General features: G+C 43.9%; 1 protein-coding gene across 2 annotated transcripts in view; it reads right to left on the bottom strand.

The window, feature by feature from the left end:
• Positions 1–203: 203 nt before the first annotated feature.
• The window catches only part of MAST2 (microtubule associated serine/threonine kinase 2), a 188,852-nt gene continuing 167,591 nt past the window's right edge, over positions 204–21,464 (bottom strand). For both annotated transcript variants that reach the window (XM_062497855.1, XM_062497856.1), the window contains 10 exons: positions 20,900–21,022; positions 18,597–18,706; positions 16,412–16,566; positions 15,042–15,346; positions 12,187–12,402; positions 10,204–10,430; positions 8,590–8,712; positions 7,720–7,856; positions 7,301–7,488; positions 204–6,581 (listed from right to left, as the gene is read on the bottom strand). In XM_062497855.1, the coding sequence (XP_062353839.1) occupies positions 4,489–6,581; positions 7,301–7,488; positions 7,720–7,856; positions 8,590–8,712; positions 10,204–10,430; positions 12,187–12,402; positions 15,042–15,346; positions 16,412–16,566; positions 18,597–18,706; positions 20,900–21,022 (3,677 nt within the window). In that variant the 3' untranslated portion in view covers positions 204–4,488. The remainder of the gene's footprint in view (positions 6,582–7,300; positions 7,489–7,719; positions 7,857–8,589; positions 8,713–10,203; positions 10,431–12,186; positions 12,403–15,041; positions 15,347–16,411; positions 16,567–18,596; positions 18,707–20,899; positions 21,023–21,464) is intronic.

Raw genomic sequence — 21,464 nt, 5'->3', positions numbered from 1 at the left:
TGATGGAGCAGCATCAAGGCTGCCTAAATAAGGGGGTGAAAAAGGAGCCATGTAGCACCTGCTGGCTCTTGCCTGTGGCTAACGCAAGCCCCTGCCCTTCAGGATTCGCTGTGCATCCAGTTCCTGAACCCATCAGACATAGTGTGTAGGTGTGGCCAGTCACATCCTCATCTTGCTCAGCCAAGTTCCATGTCTGACAGGTTTTTACCCCTTTTACCCCCTTACATGTTTTTACCATCAGGACCCTGCACTAGCAGGGGCACAAGACACTATAAACTTACAGACTCGGTGGAAGACGGTAAATTCTGGGCTTGACTTTCAGAGTGGAAAGCTTTGGCTTAGCCACACACCTGGCCTGTGGAGCAGAAAATCCCAAACAGCCTGGCAGAGTTACTCCTATACGCAGACACTCCACAGGCCATTTTCTGCCCCATCAAGCAGCTGTTGAGCAGGCAGGTTGGGAGCACAGCCACCCCCAGCACTATGGGAAACTGAGGGGAGACCAACCAAGAGACAAACACGAGTCTGGATTTATGTAAAAAAAAAAAAAAAATATTTATTTTGGAGGAGGATATGAACATCGACATGCAGGTACAACATGAATAAAAATTATTGCACCGCTATTATGTGGCAATTGTTCAAGTTTCTAAAAACACAGAAATTCCACACTTTCTCTTATCTAGCTAAGTGCTGAGTGACACGGCTTGGCAGAGCCCAGCGCAGGAGGTGCTCTCACAGCCACCTGGATATGGTAATCGAACACAACGTAAACACACACTTCTGTCAAATCTTCTACTAGAAGTACAGAATTATCCTTCACATCCAGTAAGAGAAAACCAGAGAAAGACTTTATCCTCCCCTCTTCAGAAGACAAAAAAATAAAAATAAAAAAAATACTCCAAATCACACCTTAATGCAAGTGTGGCAAACAAACCCACAGGTCACTCCTACCCCTTCCCCCACAAGCGCTCTTTAGTACAGCAGCAGCCAAAGGCCTCCAACATTCGGACCCAGGAGTGGCCAGTACAACGCTAAAGTCTAATATTTACAATAAATATCATCCATTTCTTAGTTTGCAACAGTAAGAGACAAAGGGAAAAATAACACTGAGGCATGGGGCAGGGATGTGCCAGCTGGATGCAGGAGCAGAGAGGAGCTGCGGAGGCCAAACCTGCTTAAGACGCTGCCACCCCAACACGGATGAGGGGCAGGAGACACAGCCAAGCTGACAGAAGGGAAGAGGGAAACAAAGCAGGAAAGCAGCATATCTGGATGGTGACATGCACGGCTCATTATTCACACACACACCTCAGCTCGACTTCCACCTTGTGCCTGCCTGACTCAGGATTACCCACAGAGACCAAGGGCTGCGGGGAACATGCTCTTGCCCCTCAGACACAGCTTTTCCAGCATCCTGTGCCTTCCCAGCACATTTTGCAAGCTTTTATTTGAGAAAGTATTTAAGGAATTTGTAGCAGAGCAAGGAATAAGTCTTGGTGTATCTACCTGGCTTATTATCAAGATTTAATGGGAAAAGTATTTTTGCCCAAACTCTTTGCTAAAGTGTGCCATGTAAATTTGACAGCAGGAAGAACAGGGATAACGGGGCACCTGGCACACTGAGGGAAACTGCAGGACTGACCAAGAGCAGGGGATACAGGGCTTCACTAAAATGCTTTCCTGGCAACGCTGTTCAGCTTTGGCTTCCATAAAACCAGGGATTTTTAATTGCACTGACCACTCTGTACCGTAGCTACAAAAGAGGCAATGAAACACATACCTCACCTTTTCTTTGGCCAACACAGGCAAAAGCAGCAAAAGCTGTGACATAGCAAAAGGTTTCACTCCTCCTTTTATACCTAGGAAAGGATAATTCTGCAATTCAGCATGGGAAGCACCAGTTGCAAAGGCAGAGAGTCAGCAGCTCGCAGCTGCTAACACCACAGGGTCCCACCCCTGCCAGTGGGGGATGAACCAGGTTACCCAGCCTGGCTCACACCCCGTGCTCACCTCCTAGGAGCAGTGGTCGGTTTTCTCCCCAGGTTTTTTAAACACAGAAGGAAAAGGGGGACCAGCCACCCAGGGAACAGCCAGGTCGCGTCACGTCCTCACACAACTCCTTAATTTACACAGACACTTGCATCTCGCCAAGGTCAGGTGCTCTCAGGAGATCAGCTTGTCAAGGAGGCTTGTCTTTGTAATTACCACAGACTCAGGATGCCAAATCCATTTTTCACTATTCCTGTCTATGCCATAATATCCTGCGCTGTTTCTCAACAAGTTTTTAGTAGATCAACCCATGAGGGAGAAAACCAGCCAGATAAGTACCAGATCCTGCCAAGTCTGTTCCACACTTGCTATTGCTCTAAATCAGCACTGAATGACACTCACCACCAAGACGACTTGGAGAGGCTTGAGACACCCAGGACCCTGTCAAGGCAGTGGAAATGCTGTGGTTTGTAATTGCAAACCAAGTGTAAACGAGCAGCCTAGGAATTCCAGGAAAAAGAGCGGAGAGACAGCACAGCAGGCTCTGCTCTCAAAACCACCACAGCTAGGTTTATTAGGGTGTTACCTGGGAGCACTGAGGCTTTGGTTAGTGTAGTAGCAACACCATACATGTTCACACTGACACACAGAGTAAACACTCATTTAAACATGTTAAAAAAAAAAAAAAAAAAGCTCAAACCAAACCAAAACTTGGTCCAGAAATGAAATCCAAGCAGCCAAAATCAAGTATATAATGGGAGGAAGCAACTGCTACACAGAAAGAAACAGGGTGAAATTCCAGAGATTTTTTTGAGTTGTGGGTTGTACTGAAACCAGGTTGAAAGAGATGGAGAAAATATATTCCTATATAGTAAACATACTTGCATTTAGGGGAAGCAAATCAAAACTTCAAGTTCAGAGAAAGCCAAGACAGTGAAGGAAGCAGCAGTGTAAGGAAATCAGACCAACAGAGATGGGGTTTAGCCTGGAACACTGTTGCACAGTCATTCTGTTTCTAACAGAGTAAGCCAGTGAGCAGGGCACTGTCCCTCAGGGGTGACCCACAGGGACATCCACTCAGACAAGACCAGGATACAAGCTGAGCACAATCTGGGACAAATGATGGGAGTGTTCATTGAGAGGAGCCTTTAATTGGATGAAGAAATGGCTTACAGTGCTACAGGTATCACCACTCAACACGTTTATTGGTGCATTATTATTGATCTAATCCTCAGCAAGGAGCACTGTCACCCAGAGTCGGTCACACTTAAAGCAATGTCTAAACCTAGGAGCAAAGAGTAAGTTTTTAACGCTAAGTGACCTCAGCAGTGGAAATTATCTAGCTATCAAAGCTGAAATCTGAAAATATCACATGTTTTGAAGTCTGCTTGCAGCTTGATCATAGAACTCAAGGAGTCTGAACTCTTCCTAGGTTTGTTTTTACAACGGGCAGATTCAGAAAACTCAGCAAGTTTCCCAAGCCCCAGTTCAGAAATGTTAAGGGACACCTTAAAATCCCTACCTATTTAGACTCACCAAGAGAAGGAAAAGTCTCCAAAGGTTGTTTTTCATTGAGATAACTTTGCCAGACAAACTGGAGAATACGCAACTACAATTTTTTCTACTTTAAAACCAACCTACAGGCACCCCTTTCCTGGGGTCACTTACTCAGAGGCAGGGCAAGTTTTGAATTGAAGCCAGAGAAAGGAAGATAAAACATCACTAAAATTTTAAAAACAGAGGGAAAAGTTGCAATGTGTCCCATACAGATAAGTAAAAACAATCCCCCAAAAAGCCATCTTATGGATTGGAGATTTCTCTTTCTGATAATTCCATTGAAAAATATTCTTTCTTGTTTTAAAGAGAAGACAGGGATCTCTCTCTGTCCAGTCTCTCCAGCCAAGTCCTCTGTCTCCACATCCTCTAAGGACACATGACTGTGAAGACCCATGGTAACAAAGAGGTTTTACTTGCACCAAAGAGGGTCTGTAGTTTCAGAATAATCTGCAGACAAGAGGGTAGGTTCTTATTCTTGTCAAGGGACATCAGATTGTAAAACTGGAGCAAAAACTTGACATTTGTGAATTTCAATGGAATTTCAAAGAGAATGCTGAAAAGCAGAAATTTAAAAACAAGCTGCCTGTCTTGCACACAGAATTTTTGGGATCTCAAATAAATGCAGAATTAAAGGGAAGAGCACATCATGCCCTAAACTCAGGCAAAATAAAAGGTGTGGAAGGGAAAAAAAATAAAACCAAAGTGTTTCTTAAGCCCTGCTTTAAAGATACCCTGTTCTAAAGAGACCTCAAACAGCAAGCACTACTGTGTACAAAAATAGAATAGCAAGGATGAAAAAACACAAAAAACAGTATGAAAAAAACCCTCCCAAAAATAGATGTACACAAGTTCTATTTTATATTAGTGTATATTACAAAATTCAAACATGCAGTCTCTATTTTGAATGTAGAACGCTCCAGTCCATGAGTACCAGTGATGCTGCTATGTTTTCTTTACAGCATCATCATGTGACAGGGGAAAGTCTTGTATTTTTAACTGATTTCCAACCTCTTTGCTTTTTGCTTGTGCCAGAGTCCCTTCTTTACAGGGCCTCGTGCTGCCATCTGGCAGAGGAGAGGCTCTCAGAGCTGCTTGTCCAAGAGCATGAGACAGCTCTTTCGATGGAGTGATTTTGCTGCTACCTGCCAATGCCTCGGATGCTTTAGCACTGCAAAAAGGTGCCTCCTTTTTGACCACCACAGGACATATTGCCTCCTTTTTGGCCCCCACGGGACACACTGCCTCCCAGGGCTTTGCTGGGTGTAAGGACTCTGCACAGGACCCGCTCCTCATGGTCAGACCATCTGTGCTAGAGGGTTTGGCTTTCTCTTGACATTCTCCTACTTGTGAAACTTCTTGCCTTTTTTGTTTCAAATCTCTCTCCTCTTTACAGGAGGCACCCAAATCCTTTCTCGTGTCCACCTCTCCAGACCCAGACATGCTGAGCTTCAAAGGGCCCAGCACACTCTGGGCCAGGGGCACTAATGGGGACACGGAGAGCTCGATGGCACCGGGGATGAGAAGTGGGGAGGACACGGGGCCTGCTGGGCTCGTTGTGCTGGAGGTTAAAGCACCCTCTGCCTGGGATGAGCTGAGCTGCTGCTTGTCAGGGCTAGGACTTCTTTGGGACATTTCACTGGCGCTCACAGGAGACAGAAAGGAGGAGCTGTGCTGTTCCACAGGTTGAGGTGTGTCCTTGTGACTCCTCTCACCACGGTCTGGGGTGCTCACTGCGACAGGAGTGCTTGTGTTTGCTGTGCAACACGAGGAAAGTGCCAGCAGAGATTTGGAATCCTGTTTTTTCTGACTACTTTCTGTTAGCACAGGCTCTTTCAAGTCAAGTTTACCACAGGAGGGCCCAGAAGAATCACCTTCTTCACGTTCCAGGAGTTTGATTGTTGGGCACTGCACATGTTCGGTGCGATCCACTGGTTTCTGAGCACCCGGAGTTCTCCCAAGATCTTTGATTGCTTCAGAAGACCTGTCTTTCGGAGCAAAACACTCCAAAGTTTTGTCTTCTGGCACTTTATGCTCCTTTGCAGTTGTTTCTGTTTTTAGGAATGGCTTTTCTGAATTAGCTAGTTTTTCTGGAGAAGTTCTTGAGGGGAGCTCTGGTGGGGAGAGGTGCACACTGCTTTGCAGCACCTCTGAAACAGGCTTTGCTTGTTGAGTATTTCCCTTCTGCAAATCTTCTGTACCTTTTGGATCTTCAGGTAGAAAGGCATCATCTTCGATACTATCCTTGCTTTCCAATTTAGATGAAAACTTATCCTCATTAAAAGAATCTGAGCCTTGGTCTCCACTGCCACGGGGCTTGTCCAGCCTTCTCCCATCCTGACTATCTTCCGAACCATCATCTGTTTCATCTTCAGAAGAATCTACTTCCCTGATGGCCTCCTGCTTTTGCAGAGACTCCCTCCTTTCCACCCTGTCCTGCCGAATGGCACCCAGCTTCCGTGAGCCCGGCTTCTGCAGCATCCCCTTCTCTGCCAGCCCGAGTTTGCCACCTGTTGTTTCGTTGGCAGATTCCTGTAAGCTCTGGAGGCTGGGATCCCGCTGTAACATCTCCTTCTTGAACTCAGAGTGAGAGATATCCAAGCTATGCTTCCGTGAGGAACCCAGCTTCTTCTCAGAGGAGGACAGAGAGGCAGCCAGCTTCTCGGCTGACTGCACCCTCTTCAGCAAAGGAGACCGAGGGGGCTCGGCACTTTTGGGGCGAGAGATTTGTCTCACCAGCGGTGGAGAGGAGTGTAGTTTTACTGGGAAAGACTGGATAATACTGGAGCTGCCAACTGAGTGTCCTGGCAAAGGAGATGGGGAGCGCTGCGGTGACGTGGACTGTGGGGTTGGTGATGGAGTGTGAGCCAGGGGGGACAGAGGGATGTTTCCTGCAGATTTACGCCTTGGAGATCTGTACTGCCTCTGAAGCTTTGGTGCTAGGCCATGCAGAGAGCTGGGTCGGATGTGTCCAGAGCTGGCTGGAGAATTGGGAACACTGGAACTGGGAGAGCTGCTCTGAGAAGAATTGCCGCCAACTTAAAAGGGAAAAAAAAAAGAAAAAAAGAAAAGAAAAAAAAAAAAGAACAAAGAAAAAATACCAAGAAGATTAATACATATTTGGCCATTAAAAAAGTTATTGAAAATAAGTCAAGACACAATGCCATGTTACTCCAAGCACAGCAGTAATATTGAAGGCAACATTGCCAGGCTTCTGATGGAAATTCACATCATTAGCACCCAACACCAGAGCACAGTAAGAAACACTCAGCTATGAGAACACTTTTCCAGAAAAAAAACCCCTTTGATCAGACAAACCACGTGTTTCATTGCTATTCTCTGGATGCAAATCTCTTTATTCCAGCAGATGATCCAATTTTCAAATATGACTTTGCCACACTGTTTTGATTTCTTTTCTCTGAACACAGAAAATGTGTCAAACTACTATGAAAAGATCGCAACTTACAACACACATTTTCATCAAAGTGGAAGAATGCTGTAGTACAGCAAGTGCATTCTTAAAAGGATGTATGGATTTTCATTTTTAAATGAATCAGTGAACAAGAACACATCCATCCTTAAGGTAATCGACATCACCACAGTCATTTGCTTCACAAAGAGACCTACTAACTGCAGCTGTGTATTTTATTTCCAAAACTAACCAATCAGCAAAAGCCTCCTCCAATATTTTCTTTTCCTGTTTGACTGGATTTTTTTTTGCTTAGTTTTGTTTTGTTTCATGTCTCTTTTTTTTTACCTGAGTGTACAGACTCTGGAGTGGATCTGTAGCTCTGGGTTGGTGAGCGAGGAGACAGGTTGTGAGTTGGAGAGCCAGGCACACTTTCTCCAGATGACAGAGACCGGTTCAGGGATGACAAACTCCGGCTGGTGTGAAGCAGCGATGCTTGCTTAGTGATCTTCCTCAACAGAGAACTTTTCTTCTTACTAAGGAAGAGCATTCAAAAGGTGTTCACAAGCCCAAATTATTTAACTTTACTAGCATATATTTCAGTCAATTTTGTGTCACAGAAAAAGAGAAAAAAAAAAGAAAGAAGAACTAAAGGACATACCTGCTGATATACATTATTTGCAAAAGGATTTGACAAGATCTCTCTAAAGATTTCTCACATTATTTTGGTTACCTTTTAATTTTAACAGAGAAACATCAAAACAAACCTTTCTTGACCATCCTTTGTTTTGCTCTTCTTGTTCCTACGAGCCATCTTGGATTTGTAGCTGGCTTTTCGAGCTGGACCAACTTTGATGGATGTGTTCTCAAATGGTGTGGTGGAGATGGACACTTTATTTCCACTCTGTCAGACACAAGACAAAGAGACATTGCTTAAAAACATGGTTATTTGAAGCAGATCTGCAGGCAAAGCAGGTAGGCAGCTAGTTTATTGCTGCCTGCCATTTTGTAATCCTCTGTCAAACTCCATTTTTCCCCTCAGCATTTTCACCTATCATTTATTAAGGAATTGCCGAGAGAGAGCCCTCGTTAGTCAGGCTTTCACAAATGATTAGCTCAGACCCCAGCTGGTAGGTAAAGCTTCCCAGAGCAGGCAGAACACAACAGCATCTGACCTCTCCCATTGAGATCCCAAATGACTCAATTTAATACTTGTAATACTTGGAAACTTGAACAAAGTGATATTCTGTCACCAATCCTATTCCCAGTGCTCTGACTGATGGCAGATGTGAGCATATCAGGTATCTATCATGGTGAATCTGCAACACAGAGCACGGCTTGTCTCACTGATGTTAAAAAAATAATAATCCTGACTGCCTTTCTACTTGCAATCCCAAAGAATTCTGTCTTTTAGAACAGTCCAGAACTCCGGGGTACTTTTTCTGTAAACGGATTCTGCTCAGAGAGGTATCAAACACAAGTCATTCAACTGGATAATTTTAACACCAACCAGTACAAAGCTGCTCTTAAATACCACCAGGTGCTGTGTGCACACTCGTATTTCAGACAATGCCAATTACATAAATTTCAAACAAGCTGTTCATGTTTTCCAAAACATAACAGCACTGAGCCCTTACCTTCAGAATCAGCTCCACCACCTCGGTGTGCACCAGCCCATGGACCGGCTCCCCGTTGACGTGGGTGATCAGATCCCCTTCCCGCAGACCTGCTTCGTTTGCTGGACCCCCTTCCTCCACGTGCTGCCAAAAACAAGGGGTGACTGGTTTGAGAAGGGAAATGTGCAAGACCATTGGCCCAGATGAGACTCAAAGCCCATCCATGTCACTTCCTGCCATAGCCAGCGTCAGCTGCTTCAGAGAAAGGTGAAAGAAATCACCCCTGGCACAGCCAAGCACAAAACCCTGCGCTCCTCCTCTCCTCCCCAGCATCCCACCAGTCTTCTCCCCATGCAAGACAGATGGTTAAGCTGATCGAGAGACCAGCTCTTCTCAAAGCAAAAGGCTTAACACACTTCCAAAAATTTTACAGTTCTCAGGAATGTTACCCAGATGCCCTTGATTTCCAGACAAACATTCAGTCTTTTTCAGTTTCTTTGCCAGCATCCTTCCATGTACATGCTGGAACCAAAGGTGGCCAACAGCCTTTAAAGGGAGACTCTGCCATGTGTTTAAGGTGTCTCTATTGCATCTCATCCCAAACAGTTTCTTTTTCCACTCTCCATTCTTTATTAACATACCCAACACCAGACTTTTCCCCTGTGAACACACTGCCTTTCCCCTGTCTCTGGTCAGGGATGTAAGCCTCCTTCATCAGGAGGAGACAGAAGTGCAGGGCAATGCACATCTCTCCCTCTATCCCTCTAGCCAGGAAAGATTCCAAATGAGTATCTTGGTAAACTCAGCACTGTTCAAGAAAAGCAAATGAGGGGCAAGGCAAAAATTCTGTTTTAGATTATTTCTCTCAGAATGAGTGTCAAATAAGGACCAAAGCATGTGAAGCCCATATTATCTAATGAACATAGAAGTGCAAGGAAAAGAATGAATCACCTTAACCCTTCATTCTCCCTATCTACAACACTGCTTCAGGGAATGGATCATTCCTAGAAGTCATCTACACTAACACAAAAGGTACACAGACATCAAGTACCAGCAGTAGTGGGAAGGAAGTGATACAGACATGGAAACCAGACCTTTTAGCACGGCTCACAACTAAGCCAAGAGCTAAATCCCATGGCAATCAGCATAGCAGCAGTGATGCTTTAAGGCTTGTAATCAATTCCAAGCGACTGCTTGGAAAACCCCAGCAGACTGAACTGATCAGAAGCAGGTTAGAATCACTAACACAAGTTTGAATAAATTAGCTGTAATGGGCCGTCACGCAACAACCCCAATAAACAGAGAGAGGGTATGTACACAGAAACATGCTTTAAAGGATGTGCTGCAGGAGAAAGAAGGTGGATTCATGTAACCAGGGAAAAAAAAGAAGGAAAGAAAAGTTGCTGTGGTTCTCTGATGGCCTTGAAAATTACCAGAAAACCAAAAGTGCTGTTATCTATTTATTTGTTTGTTTGTTTATAAAGGGTTCCCCCCATCCCAACAAGATAACTTCGGATGTGATTAAGGAGAGAGAAAACAAGGTGGCAAAACACAATTTCTAAAGCTAAACCCCACACCCCTAGCTAGATGCATTGTGGCCCCAAGGGCTCTCTTTTCAGAGAAGCAGAGACCTACCCAGACCATGTGATGCACAGTGTAGATATCACTGTCACCCATATAGACACGAATGGCACGCAGAGTGAAACCGTATTTCTTTCCAGCCCGATGGATGATGATTGGTGGTTTCAGGTTTGCGATAGCAGGAGAAAAGTCACGGCTGGGTGAGGAGTCCCTCGAAGATGGGTTGGAGGAGAGAGAATGAGGTGACATTGGACTGGCCAATGGAGAACACGTGTGGTGATCTACAGTGATGACACAAAGGTGGGCAAAAATTAGGAAAACAGGTCTCCGAAAGAGAGAAAATTCTTGTTAGAGAACAGCAACGAAACCGTATCTTCCAGTGGTCTTAAAGCTGGTGGCTTTCACCAGAGCTGGGTCTGTCTTCAGCTTCAACTAATTCATGCTTTGTAATACAAATAGCCAAGTTCCCAAAAAGGCACATTTAGAGATGTACATTTAGTACACTGCTCACGTAGAATTATGGTTGGGTCACACTATTTTCTATTTCTCTTTCCAGGATTTACAACCCATCATGAGCATTTGCTCTAGGCACAATCCTGCAACAGCCCATTTCCAGGTTATCATGTATTATCCTCCTCCAAAAGATCAGACATCTCTAGATCTTGGTGCAAGTTACACATTGGTCCTGAGATAAAGCCAAATCAGTTAGTATTAACACAAAAGGAATAAGTAGGTGATCAGACAACAACTACGTCTAGACAGTTTTGATAGTGTTTTAAATTCACAGGGGCAAAAATATTTAACCCTAAAATAATAGTTATTGCAGGGACTTTGCTACTGAAAAGCAACATCTCAAGTGTACTCTTGAGTGAGTTTCCCAAATGAACAGCCATGGGCTGGGCTGTCAGATAAACTGACTCTGCTTGCTGGCAGAACAACATCCACTTTTTAAAGTACAAAGCAAATACAGAACTCTCATTTATAGTGAAGCTGGTCAACATCAGTAAAATAAACCCAAAGAGCAGGAATACTAAATGCAGCTGCAGAAGGTAATCTCTAACCCATTAAGAAACACCTGCTGAATCGCCCAGCACATATTTACCTGGCAGATGAGAGCAGCTCTGGAGAAACCTTCGCTGGGTGATTAAATAGACATTTTAGAGGTTTTCATGAGGGAGTTCATAGTTCAAAAAGCAACCCGTGCCCAAAGCACAGTAAATGTGATCTGCATCACCACAAGGCTGCCAAGAGCAGGTGCAGTTCTGCCTCCAGCTCACTGCTGGGAGGAACAGGTGGGCATTGCTCATGGTCCAGCTGCATTCCCTGCTCCCGTCTAGGCAGGACCAGGCACAGCCCTGGAAATACAGCATGGTCTTATCCTCTGGAAAGGGACAAAATCCCTCTGGGGAGAAACTCCTTCCTCCTTTGTCACATCTCTCTATGGCTGAGCTGCTCTCTAGGAGTTATCACCTGGCCTCGGGAATTGTAGAGGTCTGGTTTTGCTTGTAAGCAGAGCTGGGCCAACAAGTTGAGCAGTTCAGTGTTGACTTAGTGAGTTACTTACACTGTTCAGTTCTTGAGCACTCAATCTCAACCAAGTTACCTGGAGTTTCTGAAACTTCTCAGTGCATAAATGCACCAAGAACATTTCATTCCCAAACAGCACTGCAGTTAGCATGTGACCCCAAAAAACAGCACCTTGAGGGTTAAAATCATTCTGTGTCTCTATACCTCCTTGCTGCACCATTGTCTAGAGACCAGCTAGGAGCCAATTTAAACAAAACCAGGGGAAGAACAGGGCCCAGCTGCCATTGGCAGAAGCTGCAGTCAGACCACACGCACAACGCTCCTGTCTGTGGCACAGCAGTGCTCATCAACCTGCGAGCAGGAAATATTAAACCGATTGTAAAAGTTAGCTCTCTCCACTCCTGCCAGACAAGGCATTATTCCAGGAGAGCAAAGGGGGAGGATCTGTCTGCAGACCTTTTGTTTAGTGCTTGCAGATTCCGACAATGCCTCACTCAAGGCATTTCTTACCTGAGGGAATCAGGAGAGACAAAGCAGTAGCGGATGCTGATTTAATCACTTTATTGACAGGTCTCGAGGTACGTTTCTCCCCTGATTCCCCAGAGAGCAACCTGTGTCGTGCCCGCCGCACTGCCAAATCGCTGATGGCTTTTGGAGTGGTAAAGTCTGGGCCTTCATTGCTATTACTGCGAGCTCGTGGATCAGAGAAATCTGCAGTGCTCCCAGCTACAGTTTAAATTAAAACAGATTAGAACCACAGGGAATTCCTAACAGTCTATTCCCCTACAGGCAAAATACATTAAATCAAAGTCATGTTTACATGAAGTCCAAGAGTAAATTTTCCTAAGAAGAAACCCCAGGGCTTGAATTTTTATTTACAGAAATGGTGTTATACTGAACACAGAAAATTAGCAGCTTCTATTCTGTGGAAAAGCTCACTAATGAAACGCATTGCTCAGTGGCAGTTCCATGAATCCTAAAGCTGTGGTGCATTTCTGCACACCATTTCAATGGGATCGTTCACAGATGAAAATAGGTTTATAGAAAGTGCTGCATTTTTACTACCAGCAAGAACTGTCAATCTTTAAGTTAAAACTGCCTGTAATAGGAGAGCTGGGTTCTATTGGAGTTGCACATAAAAAATCCACTTTAAAAGAATACTAAGGTACTCAAGTCAGGGAAGTAAAAATGTGGATTGCAAAGACAACCTAATTTGCCCCCTTCTGTGCACTGTTGCAATTTAATCTTGAATTACTGAACCTGCTATAATTATATATAAAATGCAAAGTAATCTTGAAGATCAGACTGGGCATGTAACAACAGCAGATGCTGAGGGTTGGGGGTCCTGTACTCAGGGCCGGTGCCTCAGTTCCCCATGTGATACCTTAAAGGGGCACTGTGAAAATACAGTAATTAGAATTTACAAGGTGCTAAGAAATGAAAGTGGTGAGCATCACAGTAACTCCACAAGGGAAATTAATCATTCTGTCTTCAAAAGCAAATTTTAAGCAGTATGCAATAAATAAAGCCTAAGGGCCACATTTTGAACAATGAGGACAGAACAAAACATTGATCATCGTTATTTAAGTGGGCAGCACTGCTCTGCATACTAAGTGAAGCAGGAAGTATCATGAAAATAAAAATTCAAAGCACCATTCCCATAGACCTCAGGACCAGATGTTTGTTCAACATTTAAGAGCCACGGAGTTTCAAATCAGGCTCCCAGACAATGAGGAACCTGGATTCAGAGGCTGCATGGGAAAAGGTTCCATATAAATTAGAGGTGCACTCTGAGACAGTGATGGGAATTAAATTACTTTCAAGCCTCTGACTTGGGGACACTGAAGCACTGCTATCCCTGGATTCCATGCACTAGATCAAAGACTGCTCTAATGTATTGAGCTCAGGGGAGCAGGCTGCCCAGGAGAACTTCATTTTTGCCAATCTCACATTGCAGATACTTGAATTAGCAATGGAAGTGTTCTTGCTATTTTTAATAGCATGTTTCTAGGCTCTTAGCATGAAATTGAGAACCCAAGGTTTCATTTATGGCACCTATGCCAAGCACGTATGAGACAGCTTCATTCCTCCACTCTTGCACCTCTTCTTTACATGATGGCAGCACCAGGTCTCTTCAGACAGCATGGGCAATAAAGGGGAATGGGACAATTTTGAAGGAATTTCACAGACTAAATTGCAGAAGAGGAATAATAAGATGTGAGAATCTTGGGCTTTACTCCGGAGACAAACTTCTTCTAAGGCATTTCCACCTTCTGCTATCAGTCCCTCCCCACATCTGCCCAGTGCCCTCCACCTTGTCCATTCTTGCTGTTATTCTGACTACTTCCTCAGTACCCCTTTCCTCTCCATTCTCAATGCATCACAATTGCCTTGCCTGCTTGCTCCCAGTTTCTCCCAGCAAGTTTTCCCTTATTTCCTTACCCAGTTAGTCCTTGTTATTCAATCCTACAATCTAGTCTTTCCCCTAATTATGCCTTCTTTCTCAAATTTTCTTTGGCCAACCTTCATTTCAACTTCCCCTCTTTCTTCCATTGTTCCAAACTTCCTTTTTTTTACCCCCCTCCTCGCTACTTCCCAGAAGTTCCCAGCTCTGGTTTCCTCTGTTCTCAGGAACAGGCAGCTTCACCCTCTTGTCTTCCCAATGCCCTGAAATGGACAGGAGCTGGGAACACTGCAGCACCTAGAGCCAGTCCTGCACTGCAGCAGCCCAAGGTGCCACCATAGGAAGTTTCAGCTCAGCCCAGAGCTGGAGAAAAGCCCCAGGACAGTCAAATTGCTGAGAAATCAAACACTGACTTCTAAGAGCCACTCTACTAGATTTAGGCTGCACTTTTCTAGGACTGAGACTGGATGAATTTCAGCATTTTTGGCTGTTAAAATAAGTAGCATGTCCCTGACACAAGCCCCACTTCCCCAGCATATTTCAAGTCTCTCCAAACTCTTAGGATGAGTAAAACCACAGGAAGCAGGGATCTGTTGGTATGGATGACACCCCATTCTCCAGCTCCAACTCAGCAGCGATCTGTTCTGATTAATGCTTAATTTAATGCTGTCCCAGGTAGGTACCCAGTGGTTGTAAGTAGGCATAGATCATATGAATCTCAAGCATGAGAAGACCTAAATCAATTAGAAGTGACAGGACTGAAATCTAAAATGCAATTTTGAAGAGACGAAACCACTGGCATTATTTCAAAGGCAAGCACATCCACAAAACTACACTAAAATACCTAGTTAGCATGAAGCAGTCACACCCCCTGACACCCAGAGCCAGTTTTACAGAGTTAATTTCTGCAAGGTAACACGGCCTCCTTGGGGACCAGGACACCCCCACACCAAGGACGTACCTGCCAGCGTTGAGGCGCTGCCGGTGGCCGTGGAGGGGGTGGTGGCTCCAGCATCCCCTTCCAGCGGCAGCTCGTGCTCCAGAGGCTGTTCTGGAATGGGCACGGGCAGCCCCTCCCGAGCCTGCACCGTGGACAGGAGCATCCCCTCGGACTGGGGCCGTTTGAGGGTGGCCCCCTCATCCTCGGCAGAGATGGCAAAGCGGGGCATGTCCAGGAGCCCCGAGCAGCGGCGCCGCACGGTCAGCGGCGGGCTGGAATCGCTCTCCGTGTGCGAGGACTCGGACATGGACAGGCGCTTGCGCAAGCTGGGGGCAGAACCGAGACAGGAGTCAGGGAACGTGACTGACCCCAGGTGAGCCAGGGAGGATGTGACTGACCCCAGGTGAGCCAGGGGATGATGAACTTGGAAGGGTGAAAACAGGGCACGGACCCAACTCGAGCCAACTTCACGTGAAGTTTGGCAGCCGAGCTACAATGGGAGTGAAAACAACAAAGGCTTGGGGCACCACCTGAGTTTAGATTTCCAATTGTTAAGCTTCTAGGAAAGGAAGGGATAAACCCAAAGAAAAATACAGTATCGTGAATATGATATTAAATATTCTTTTAAAAAAAATCGCAATTGCAGAATGCAAATCATCCTCCATGTTCCTTTTGGAATTAGATGAATTTTTCTTTCAAAGTTGCTCTAAATTAGAAGCCAGGAAGGCCTAATGGAAAATGAAGTGCACCTCAGTTATGAGAGCAATCTGTAAAACACTTTTAAGGGAGTCACACAGACCAGGTCAGAGCCACATTTTACGTTCTTTCTAATGCCAAACATTAGTGTAAAAGTTTTACAGGCGCTGCACAAAATGAGAGACATCCCTTTTATAAGGTAAGTTTTCAGTAATGCCAGAAACATGGCAGGTATCCAAATTCTGGATATTCATATATTTTACTGACATTTTTATTAAAGCACAAGATTTTTTGGGCATATTCTGAACTTTTGAAACTTTGAACTTTCCTAATGATTCCTCTACTTTGTAACAAAAGGTCAAAGTCTGGCAATGCCAGAATTTGCATTAATTTAAGAAAAAAACTGATGCGGATACATGTCGGACATAACATAAGAAATCTGCCCTTAAGGATAGAATACCTTTAAACTCATTCATTCAAAAGCATTTGCTACAGATTTAAAAGAACTTAGTACTTAATTGGATACATTTAAGGACTCTATAGCTTCTACACATTCACTTTTAGCTATTCAAACCAGCCTTCTCCTGTGGAAAAACATTCGAAGCTCTCCTCACCTAACACTGGTCACAGAAAGTTTTGCCAGGTCTTTCTTAGCTGCTGTGGGAGAACAGAAGAGTCAGTTGCACAGAACTCACATTTCAGGAGACCCAATGACCCAGCTGCGGTCCCGGCTCTTCAAGCCCCCCAGGCTGTCCAGCCGATCATCCTTCTCCTCACTCAGGCTCCGCTTGGTTGGTGGTGGAGTCTTCCTCTCCTCGTGGACGGAAAGTCGTTCCATGCTGCTGTACACCTGTGTGCAGCAAAAGATCCTTCTGTGCAGGGAAACCAACCCATGGGGCCTTTTCTGAGCAAAGGGAAAAATCTCCTCTTGAAATTTTACCCCCAAAAGTGCGAACTTGGTAATGTTCTTTGACCAAATAGCACAGTGCAGGTGTGACATGCTCAAGGCATGCCAGGGAGCAAAGGAGAAAGCCCCAGCTTCAGAAACACTAAAATGCTTTTCTACAACAGCACCCAACACCTCTCCTTTGAAAACGCAACAGAAATACTGACCAACTTTGTGAAATTACTTTGATTTTTAGTTTTAATGATTCTCAACTCTAAGAGGAGCTAATGCTAGAGACAGCTGCACAATTCTTCAGGGCTGGCATCTGAATCTTGAAATCTTACTACACAAATTCACTTCAGTGATAGGCATCATGCTCATGACCCCATTTCATTATCATCAGTCTATCAGCATTGCCCCAAGCTTATTTCAGAACAAAAAAGTCCTGCCCTCCTCAAGGAATCTACTATAATGCTGACAGCTTAATGAAAGTGCCTTTCTTGGTTTTACAGCCATTTTTAAATAATTAAATGATTAAGCAAAAAAAATCCATCCTTTTAAAACTACACTTGACTGTGGACCTAATTTACATAAGAAGAGATTAATGAAAATAATGTTATTAAAAATTCAGAGCATCAACAAGATAACTATTAATAAATCATATGGCTGAATTGTCAGACAAGGATTTCAAAATATAATGAGCCTTTTATGCCTCCCACATTACAAATGCTGTATAATTTTCCAGGTTTTAAAATAAATTCATTAAAAGTGAACTTTCTCTCTTTGTGGCAAAAACATTGAACCCTAAAGAAAAGCTTCAGTCTAACAAATGAGTAATACTCATGGTGAGAAAAGGCAGAGAAAAGAAACTCTTACGTACTGACAAGAACTTCTACAATACACCAGCTAATCCTCAGGTCCAATTTTAAACATACTTTTAGCGATGCAAATCAGGAGCAACTCCATAAAATTAAGAGTAACTGTTATTTAAACCACAGTAGCCTGGTTGAGGACAAAGAACAAACTGGTCCTTAAAAACTGACTTCAGCAGTGGAAAACTGAAGGAACTGCTCTGAAAAACTGAAATGCCATTCAGAGCTCCTAAGTAAAATTCCTACTTCCTTCTCACTAAGAGGGAAATACAATTCATAAAGTGGCTGCCTCAAAACATCATTTCTTCTCCCCTCTTCTGCTCACAAACATATTATGTTTTATCAGGAAGACCAATGTAGTCCTTTCCTTCTAGTTATGGATTTGAAAACACCAGAGGTTTTATGTTTTGTAGAACTCAAGTCATTCTTGCTGATTTCCTCTGGACTCTCTTTTACTGTCCATGCTCATTTTCAAGAGCATTGCCCAATACAGACCAGGATATCCCAACAGTGGCCTTCCTACTGGTAAGCCCAGTATGGAAAATTATTGTTTCAATAATTTGTCACATCTAACTCATGAAGGACTATGTGCCGAAACCCTTCTCTTTGAAACTGTCACCTTGCCTTTTGCTCCTCAGGCTGCATTTGAGAAAATGAGTGATGTAAACTTCACTGATTTTCTTACTCCTTTGATTTTTAGACTCTTATTCCAAATGTCAGAACCCATTTTCATCCCTAAACCATCTTGTCAGCTGTGGAAGGTCCTTTCAGAATGACACCACTCAAAGTATGTAAGTTTTGGATACTCCCTAAGCCAACATCCAGGTTATTGTAAAAAAAACATCAAAATGTATCACATGCAGAAGAGACCTATACAATGCCCTGCATACTGGGGAAACATTAAAAAATATAAAATGTCATTCTCCAATTATTCTGGTACTCACCTTCTAACAGGTCACAAACTACCACAGAATAAACAATGCAGTGTTTTCTTTCCTCAGTGAATACTACACAACGTGAGATCCCACAGAGCATCTACATGATTAAATTTGCCCCACACAAAGCAAAGAAACTGTGCTCCTCGCTAGATTGTTTTCTTTCAACAAGTTAGCATGTCCCTACCTTGCTGAACCTGGGCGAGCACGAGGAAAACTGCCGAATTTCCACGTGATCATCATCATTGGTGTCTTCCTCTTCTTCTGAATCCAGGTGCTGGTACCGTTCTGAACGGGCTGGGAACAAGACATGGCACTTGCATCAGTGTGGGGAGTGCTGGTAACTCACACCTCAAGCTTTGCTACTGGTCTGCTGAAAGAACTTTGCATGTTTATACACCATGCAGGATATTTCCCTTAATACTGAAACATACCCAGCCAGTTTTTGCTCATCCCGTGCAATTACCAGTAAAGAATATCTCCTTAGCACTGAATTTATCTTATCCTGTCAGCTGTATTCCATTCTGGAAGCAGCTGATACTCAAAAGGTGTCTAATCCTGCAGACCCTTCATGGTAGGGATATTTCTTCCCTACAGCAAACAACCATGTGGAAGGAAACATGGAAACAATTTGCTGTCTGACTTTCCAGTAAACAGCTTTTTGGTAGTACAAAGTCTGTCCTGCATACACACATACATACATGCAAGCCTACTTAAAAAAATAAAATTATTTACCCCAGAAGAAAATCTCCTCTCTTCCCTCCTGCAACTAGGAAAAGGATTAGATTTTGTGAAAGAAAATGGGCAAGCAACCAACATGCAAAGCTATTTTTAATGCAAAAACTTCTTCCGTAGAGATTTCGTGCTTTGAGATTTGCAGCACTGGATTTCTAAGCCAGCCACGCTGGATTTTGTGGGGTGGGCACTAATAAGTTTGGCTACAGAAAGCTGATAAACTACACGGAGCCAAATTTGCTGCACCACATCAGCCAGAAAGCTACTTTTATAAATTCTAACATTTTCTGCATTAGGGTTTATAACAGCAACGCCAGCTCCTATCAGTGTCTATGTGAGATATTTCCAGATGTGGAATTCCAGCCTTTATAAAGGACTGACATCAAGGTCACCCTGATACTGAGTGTGCCTGGGCTCGCGAGGAGTTTCCCATCATTCTGAGAACTTGACAGACTCAGTGGTTTTGCTTTTATCCACCAGGATCTGCTCGTGGCTGCTGCACCGGGCCTCTCGGTGGCAGTCGCTGACCCAACTCAGTGACCAAAGTTTCCACATCCTGCAAGTCCAGTCAGTGGTGAGAACACCCCACACATCAGTTTCTCCATGTATGTTGTACCAGTACAACCTCAATACATGCAGAAACCCCACCTCTGCCCCCTCTGCAGAGCTCGTCTCCAACTGCTCTCTACAGAAACCACACAGAGATTTCTCAATACATCTCTCTCTCCCAATCCTGCCTCTCCAAACAAACCTCAGCCTAAAAGCCCCTTCCCCAGACTGGAAGAGGACTATCTAAATGGAATCACTGCTAGCGCAGTGTGAGAGCCAAGGGACTGGAGGCAGCTGCTCTCTCCCTCCTTTCACTCTCAGCAAAGCACAAGAGCAGAGCAAAAATGTGCTCCACACAGATTCAACCAGTCCCATGGCCCCAAGATGGGAGAGATTCCATTGATGTAAAGCAGAAATTTCCATAAGTCAGGGAACTGAAACAGCCAGTATCCCATTCTGCAGCTGGAGAGGGGGAAAGACCTCACCCTGACCAAGCCCCTTCCACCTGCTCAGCTCCCTAAGTTAAATGAGTAAAGTTAGGGAGCAGAGGATATGGGAACAGAGATCTCTCCATCCCTCCTGTGATGCTCCTCCCTTATCTCCCAATAGCACTGACTCTGGTGCTTATCATGAAACACCAGGAATTTTACACAGCATTGATACCATGGCAGTTCCCAGACATTTATACACATTTCATATCTCATTAGAGTTAGTAAGACTAAAATAAAGTGATACACTTGCAGCAAAAATAATTCTAATTACTTCAAATCTCTTAAGAATTTTCCCCATATACTTGTCTTCGAGGCCTAGGGTTTGGTTTGGGTTTTTTAAAAAACATTTATTGCCTGAAAATACTCACTAGGGAATGATCATATTGCTCAAAAACTCAAGGAATTTGGATTGACCAAATGCTTTGGAAGAAGTTTAATGAACCCAGCATGACAATGGCAGCACCTCTCACTGCAGGCCCATGGCTGGCAGGACCACAGGCACCACTGAAAGGCCAACTGACTCCAGCAGCAACATTTTTTCATTTAAAATTAATTTGCCTTCAAAGAAACCTTACTTGGCATTCAACAGAAACGTTTTTAGGCAATTCCCATCAAGTGTTTTATTCAATTTCTAGAATTACTTATCTCTAACAATTTCAAAAATGAAATATGCACAAGAAATATGATCCCATTTAGGCCAAATCTTGAGTCTTACTGTCAAAATAGCTTGTGTCATCCTCAGATTCCAGCTGTGGGATGAATTCAGCTTTCTGTCGGAGTAATCCATTCCAGTCCAAATCTTTAAAGAACCGATGCTGCTTCACTTCAAAGGCACTACCTGAAATAAGCACCTTTTATTGCAGAGTATTTCTTCCAGCATTTGCATAACATGAAAAACAATCCCTAAAAATATCAAGAGCCTAAGAGAATGTACTCGAATATTTTAAGTCAGGAATTTTGAGAAACAACTTATCCTTTTAACAAAGTGGTCATGCAGGACAAAACCTGAACAAGATCTTCTCCTTCCCACCTCCTCTTCCTGTTTAGCAACAACACAGATGCTGGAAGACAGCACCTGCTGCTGTGCTCCACTGCGAGTTGCAAGATTAAGAACTAACACCTTAATTTAAAACTTTCAAACTCTAAACACCATCTTGTTCATAACTGAATAAAGAGAGCAAACTCTGATAGGCACTTAGTATGTGAGTGACAACTCACAACTCCACTGTTGTGAATAAACTAATTCATGGGCCTAGAACAAGACAAGGCTCACCTATCTT

The sequence above is a fragment of the Cinclus cinclus genome, chromosome 8, assembly GCF_963662255.1.
Source record: "Cinclus cinclus chromosome 8, bCinCin1.1, whole genome shotgun sequence".
NCBI lineage: Eukaryota > Metazoa > Chordata > Aves > Passeriformes > Cinclidae > Cinclus > Cinclus cinclus.
The sequence above is the reverse complement of the archived record's forward strand: the minus strand, read 5'-3'. Positions and strand labels throughout refer to the sequence as shown.